At 38.9% G+C, this 6967-nt stretch overlaps 1 protein-coding gene across 1 annotated transcript in view; it reads right to left on the reverse strand.

Moving 5' to 3' along the window:
- Nucleotides 1-5610, reverse strand: part of DCP1A (decapping mRNA 1A) — a 61197-nt gene extending 55587 nt beyond the window's left edge. The window contains exons 1-3 of the mRNA XM_059939923.1: nt 5455-5610; nt 2564-2604; nt 172-299 (exon numbers count right to left, since the gene is read on the reverse strand). Coding sequence (XP_059795906.1) covers nt 172-299; nt 2564-2604; nt 5455-5589 — 304 coding nt within the window. The 5' untranslated portion in view covers nt 5590-5610. The remainder of the gene's footprint in view (nt 1-171; nt 300-2563; nt 2605-5454) is intronic.
- Nucleotides 5611-6967: the final 1357 nt, after the last annotated feature.

The following is a 6967-nucleotide window of genomic DNA, read 5'->3' on the forward strand; positions in this document are numbered from 1 at the left end:
AGCCCAATTTAAAAGCTTTGATCTTACTAAGAGATTCATTTATAACCACAAGAGTATAGACCATATTTTTTATTGTACCTTTAATTTCCAAGAATAATGTGCTGACAGAAACTAAAGTCACTCAATTTTAACTGCAAACATATGCACTGTAATTAACAGATAGATACTCACAGCTTGCATTTCTATATAGAAGAAATGGTTCATGGAGCTGAAATTCCAAGTCTTTATTCACTGGTTCAACTAGATTGTGCATATTCAGTCGATTCACTATGGTAAAACCATGGTAAGGTGAAGCTGACCTTAGATTTAATAGAAGAAAAAAAAAAAATCTGTAGTCACTGTTCAATTTGCAGAAATGTTATCTACCTCTTTATTTCCATTTTAAAGAACGAATACAATATTGCATTATATAATATTATTAGCACTTAAAACTATAAACAAAAAAATCTAAGTCAGATCATACCTCTCCTCCTCTCAGAAGCTTTCTCGGTCCCTCAGAGAAAAGACCAAGGTCCTATCTAAGGCCACCAAGGCCTTAGGTGATGTGCGCCCCCTTGACTTCATCTCCTATGCCTCTTCCCTTGTTCCTCCTGCTCCAGCCACACTGGGCTCCTTGCCATTCTTCCTACAGGTATGTTTCCACCTAAAGACCTCTGCCTGGGCCACTGGCCCAGAATCTAGTTACCCCATTTCCCACAAGCCTTTGGTAAATTGTCCTGTTCTCACTGAGGCCTACTAGAGAACTACCCTTTTTAATGCTCCCAAACTCAGTACCTCTATTCCTCCTCTCTCTTTTTCCACACCACTTATCATTTTTTGTATTTATTGTCCTTCTCCACTAAACTGTAAGTTCCATGCAAATAGGGTTGTCATTTTTTTAGATATGTCCCAAGACAGACATATAGTATATGTTTAATAAACATATGCTCAATAAAAATATAATTTATTTTAAATATGTTGCAGGATTGGTTATAATTATTGCCCACCATTACAATGATTTTTCTTACATCAAATGTGAGAACTATGGAAAAACCTGAGTTACATAGAAAATGCTTTGAATCCTACAATAAGAAACACCCTTGGTTCTCATATCAGGGTGATTCAGCATACGATCCTTTAGATATTTCTCACTTGTATACAACACTTTACGGTTTCTCACTTGTTTCTCCGTATACACTTGTTTCGCTGAGTCCTTTAGCTTTTCTGATTCCAAATCCAGGCTTCTTTTATACTAAGGTCTCTCCAAATTGACATTCTGACATCCTGGTATATATTTATCCAAAGTATATAAAATGTTCTCACATTTCCCAAATAGAGTTTCTCTGGTCTCCTTTTATTAGAATCAATACTGGGTAAGCCTCCATAAATTTCATTAAATCAAGTCGCTCACTAAACTAAATTTCATCTTCTATAACCGGTGGATCTGTACTCTACTGTAACAATAAGGCCAGCAAGCCACTTTCCAAGTACGAACATTCTAACAACAGTTGAAGAGCTTCTAGATATTTATATTGGTAATGAAGACTAATGAAGTAGGTGAAGGGTAAAGGCTTTTTTTTTTTTTAAAGGAGAAAGATGAATAACAGCAAACAAAATGTCAAAAAATAAAAAGTAACATCAAAGCATTTACATTTAAAGGAAGAAAAAGATCAGTATTTTTAGACAAGATCTCAAAGTTGTACAGCAAAATTTAGAAGAATATTTGACAAATTCTTGTTAATAACCATTAGTGGAGAAATGGAGAAAGGCAATCCATAAAAGATAACTCACAATACACACACGCAGGAAAAGAACCAGGTATCAGTAATAACTCATGCTGAGTTCCCTAAGCTTTAGAAACCAAGGGAAGGAACCTACCCCAGTCAGAGCAAGACCTAAGAGGGATCCAGGAAAACAAGGAACTCCAATGACTAACATACCCTGTCAGTTGCCTTTAGGCCAAGAAAGTTGCCGAACAAAACACAAGTTGCATTTACAAACCAATCATGTTTTTTTTTAAATCATGTTTTAAGATGATAATTCTCAGAAAAGTTAAAAATAAAAAATGTGCAATTATGAATAATCTAGGCTTTCTAAAAGACTCTCAAACTAAAAATACATATTACTACAGACACTGACACAATCCAAAACTTTTGGGGGTAGCTGGAAAGGGGACAGAACCAGAGTCTTAGAAGATAACTTTTTGTTTAGTAATCACACAACAGCTAGTCCATGTATTCTCTTTTTCTCAACTATTTTTCTCAATGAATTCTATTTTTCTTAATATAGGGGGAGGGAGAAAGGCAACTGCTTTAGACTCATTCATTACTAGAAAATGTTTTCCATTTTGCTAGGTTCCTAAATAAATTCTAGTTCTGTTTGATTCTGAATCACAGGAAGTGTCAAAGAAAGGACATTACTTGGTAAGGATCTCACAGCAAGGGATGGATGAATACTTGAAGGGTCAAGCAGGAAGGTTCCAAAGACAAATATACAATAGGGTTGAATCACTCCGTATGACACCGTTCACCATCAAATTAAAAAAAAAAAAAAAATTAAAAAAAAATTTTTTAAAAAAGCTTACCTTCGATATACAAATAAGGTCCCTTCTATATCAGTCTTCTCCTATAACAGACAATGAGACAATTAGTTTTTTTCCCCATAATCTAACCCCAAGTAGTCCCAATGGAGAAGAAATACTTCATGTTTAAGATCAACTTATTTATTTTAAAATTAACCACTTTGAACAGGTCAAGGAGGTCTTCTCCACAGACTACTGTTACCAGTTTCTTTTGTATTCTTTCTATTCTATTGATGCGTATTAACTGATATGCAATGTTCTATCCAGCAACACACCTGTATCTGCAGTAATTTCCCTTTCCTTTTTTAAAATTTAAAGGAGAAAAATTCTAGAATTAGCTTTCACTTTTTAAAACTAAAATGTTTTACCCAAATTTCTTAATTTTAAAGCCAAGGTCCTGTATACAGCAATTTCTTCACCTTTAAAGTTTATCAAAGTTAGTAGGGGGAAAAAAAAAAGAAATTTTCTTATAGGACACTTTGTTTCATCACTGGGGGTATAGTTTTATGAGTAGCAAATTTTGTAGCAAATTTAGTTAAGAGTTACTGTCAAACACAATTAGTTTGTTATTTTTAAAACTGTGTTGAAGAATCATGAATATTGAAACTATACTCTGTCTTAGTGTAATTCTTATAGGTCTTACAAATAATTAAAAACTTTTTTTTAGCTTAAAGTAAATGTTTTGATTAAGAAAGTACAACTCGGGACTTCCCTGATGGCGCAGTGGATAAGACTCTGCGCTCCCAGTGCATGGGGCCTGGGTTCGATCCCTGGTCAGGGAACTAGATCCCACATGCATGCCGCAATTAAGACCCGGCACAACCAAATAAACAAATAAATATTAAAAAAAAAAAAAAAAAAAAGAAAGTACAACTCATCATCTTTCATTTGCTGTGACAAGAGCATATTTAGGTTTTAAACACCATTACAATGTTTTTAAAAAAGCAAAAAAAAAAACATTAGTCTACAGTTCACAGCCCAGATAGGACCTAAATGGTTTAATATAATCAACAAACTTAGCAAACTTAAATGTTAGTCATATAAAATTGAATTTGCTGGGATGAAAAAATAATTTTAAAAAGTATTTACCATCTTGATTTCTTCCAGGAGTATTGCCCTAGCTTAAACATCATAATGAAACTTTTCCTTACTAAAAATTCAGAGGCTTTTTCTTGCCTTTCAAACTTTATTAGTACAAGAAATTGGTAATCAACTGTTTCACAATGAAAAAAAACTTGCCCAAATAAACCACTGTGCAAAGTTACAACTCACTGTAAAATAACAATGAGAGAAGAGACTTTGGTTATGCTCCATGTGCCATGACCCAAATGAATAATGGCAGCTTATTTTTCAGTTCAGGTTATTATAGCTTGTATTTCATATTTAAAGGAGAACACCACAATTAAAATTCCAAAATATTGGAAGTCTGTGACAAACTAGAAATAAAAGCCTGTTAATAATAAGTCCATGCCCCAGATCTTCACCATTTGTCTGCAATCCACATTACAAAAATTTATACGTAGAGCAAGAAATGAAAAATGATTCAGAACGATTCAAACTAAAGCGATGTCTAAAACAGCCACACTTAAAAAAAAATCTATAATTTTGTTCTCTTTAGGTTCCCATACCTCCTTCTCTTCCAGGAGGTGAAGGAAAGAAGATAAAGTAAAGCAAGATGACTTTGAAAACTCTCTTTATCTGAATTAACTGTTTATAAATGCCAAATGATTTTTCACAAAATTACTAATTAAATATAACCTATGTATCTGCACTATGTTGTAAAGGACATACTACGATAAGAATCTTTCAGTTTTGTTAGTATAAAGATTTCAATTCTTACTGAAACGTGAACGTCAATCATTAATTCGATCCAACAAACATTTACGGATTACTTTCTAAGTAAAGCCTATATAGCTGAATGAGTTAATCAAGAAGGTTCAATTTTTTTTTAAAGGGAAATTGTTATCTTTATTTATTTGGCCGCTTGCGCGGCTTGTGAGATCTTAGTTCCCCGACCAGGGATCGAACCTGGGGACCCTGCAGTGGAAGTGCAGAGTCCTAACCACTGGACCGCCAGGAAATTCCCTAATTATGTTATTTAAACAACGGACGAAGCTTCAAACGGGCTAACAAGTCAGTGAACAAACTGAATGCAACTTTTCGGATCCTCTCCCGTGCAAAAAAGACAAAAAGTACTTAGTCTGATGGGAGCATTCAGAGGTGACATCACCAGCAGCATAGCTGAAACAGACACAGTGTCTCTTTTCCACAGGTTTCAAGGTAATCCAATTAACATGGAAGTCATTTTCCTAAGTGCCTTGAAATCTTTTCCAAACTCTGAAAATACAGTGTAGTTCGATAAATGCGGGACTTATCCCCAACCCCTCTCTTCCAAGAATTGAAACTAACTGGATTTCAAGCTCTAAATCCAAATGACCTCTGAGAAGGGAGCTCTTATTTATGTGTCTATTGGGGGGAGAGAAGGAGTGTTTATTTTATAGATTATGTATATATACTTGATCTAATAACCCTCAAAGCTTCAAACACAATCTTTCAGGCATCTTTATGACTCCACCGGTCTCATATCCTCTAACACACCTGCAAAAAAGGCAAGTCGCCCACATCCTCGAACCGGACCCCATGGGACTGATCCTCTTCCAACCCTCCCCTCTATCAGCTTTTCCCCCGGATGTTTGGACCTACTTCTCTCGCTCCTCTCGCCCAATCCTCGGCTCCGCCGACACCCCTCAGGCGCCAGCCGGACTCTTCTCCAGTTCCTGGCCTCGCCCCTGCCGCCCTGGCCTCCCTCATCGGCCCCCACCCAGGACGGTCCGCGCGGCCCCTTTAAGAGGCGGCGGCCGGGCGGGCGACTTCAGCGGCCTGGCTGCACTCACCCACTGGTTGGCCTTGGGGCAGAAGGTGTACAGTGCGACCTGGCCCGTGAGGTCTGCGATGCTGGTGATGTAGGGGTCGTGTTGCTTCAAGGCCGCTAGGCTCATCTCTTGCCCAGCTCGACTCAGCGACTCCATCTTGAATTCCGGAGCCTAGCCCCTCTGGCGGGGGCGGAGTCGCGGACAGGAAGGTACCATCGAGCCAAAGTTCCCCCAGCTGCGTCAGCGCCCTCAACTTCCTCCTCTCCGCCGGGCCTCGCGGCGAGGCGGTACGTCAGCTATTATGCTCCGCTGCGCCCACGCCCGGGGCGTCGGGTTCCAGTGTCGTCAGGTCCCAGTGGACCGACCGTCCGGGGTGGCGTGTGCTGCCGCGTGGCCGAGCTGGTAGGCCGGGACTCAGGTGCTTCTTTTCCGCTGGCTGAAAGGTCCCGGCGCCCGGATCAAGGCTGCTCGGGAGCTTTCTCAGCGTTCCTGCCGGACTAGGCTCCCGGGGCAGCAGAATGGAAACCTCGCTGTGGCAAGGCAGTGCTCCACGGGCAGTTTAGAAAGCACAGAAAAGCGGAGAGGAAGGAGGGAGGGATCCCCGAAAATTACCCCAGATCTCGGATCTCTTGGTGTTTTTATGAAGGAAAATTTTGAAAAAAGCCAAACTAACCCGCCTGTAACTATACAGGAGTGTCTGATTATCCACGTTTACTTATTTTCCTCGTCTGAATCCCACGAAAATATTTCTATCCTGTCTTGGAAAGAGCCCGTGAAGGCTTGAGTTTGTCTTGGATCGTTTAAAGCTTTAAAACGATAACTCATTCTTTTAGCAAACATCTGTTGAGCATTTTAAAGAGCCAGGTACTAGCTAAAGAGGAAAACAAGGCTTGGAAGGTATAGGGAGCTCTGCCTCACCGCCGACTTGTTAAAAAACATTTTCTTACAGAAAAGATACCCCAATGGAATTGAAAATTTTTGACAGAAAAAAAAAAAAAAAGGATAGTAGTTGTATTGTTGATGATTTTACATCCCAAGGCCATTTGTTAATGGAAAGATACTTCATGTCTTACATTCTTTGCAGAATCACGTTACGTATACAAATGCAGACAAGGAAACATGTATAATTCATTTACCGTTCATTAAGCAAGTATTTATTGAACTCCTAATTGTGAAAGGGTAGCCCCCTGGAAACTTCAAAGACAACTTTCTAGCTCTGGGAGAAACTGAAAGAAGTAGGGGCAATGCTAGAAACCTTTCACTTGAAACCCAGAGGATGGAGCCACTAACTTCATCAGGAAAGTATAGGAAGGCTTCATGGAGGAGATGATGTTTGAATTAATGTTTCAGTGATGAGTAGGAATTCATCAGAGAAGAAAGGCAAGGGCTTCCTTTCATCTCACAGTCTAATGGTAGAAATGTGTTCATCCTCATTTGATGGTTGATTTAATTGAAGCTGGGTGGAGAAATCACTGGCTAGTTGTTGCACACTAGTCGGGGGATCTGGTATTAGAATCCAGGGACTACTGCCTGC

Source organism: Balaenoptera ricei, chromosome 11 (assembly GCF_028023285.1).
Source record: "Balaenoptera ricei isolate mBalRic1 chromosome 11, mBalRic1.hap2, whole genome shotgun sequence".
NCBI classification, from domain to species: Eukaryota; Metazoa; Chordata; class Mammalia; order Artiodactyla; family Balaenopteridae; genus Balaenoptera; species Balaenoptera ricei.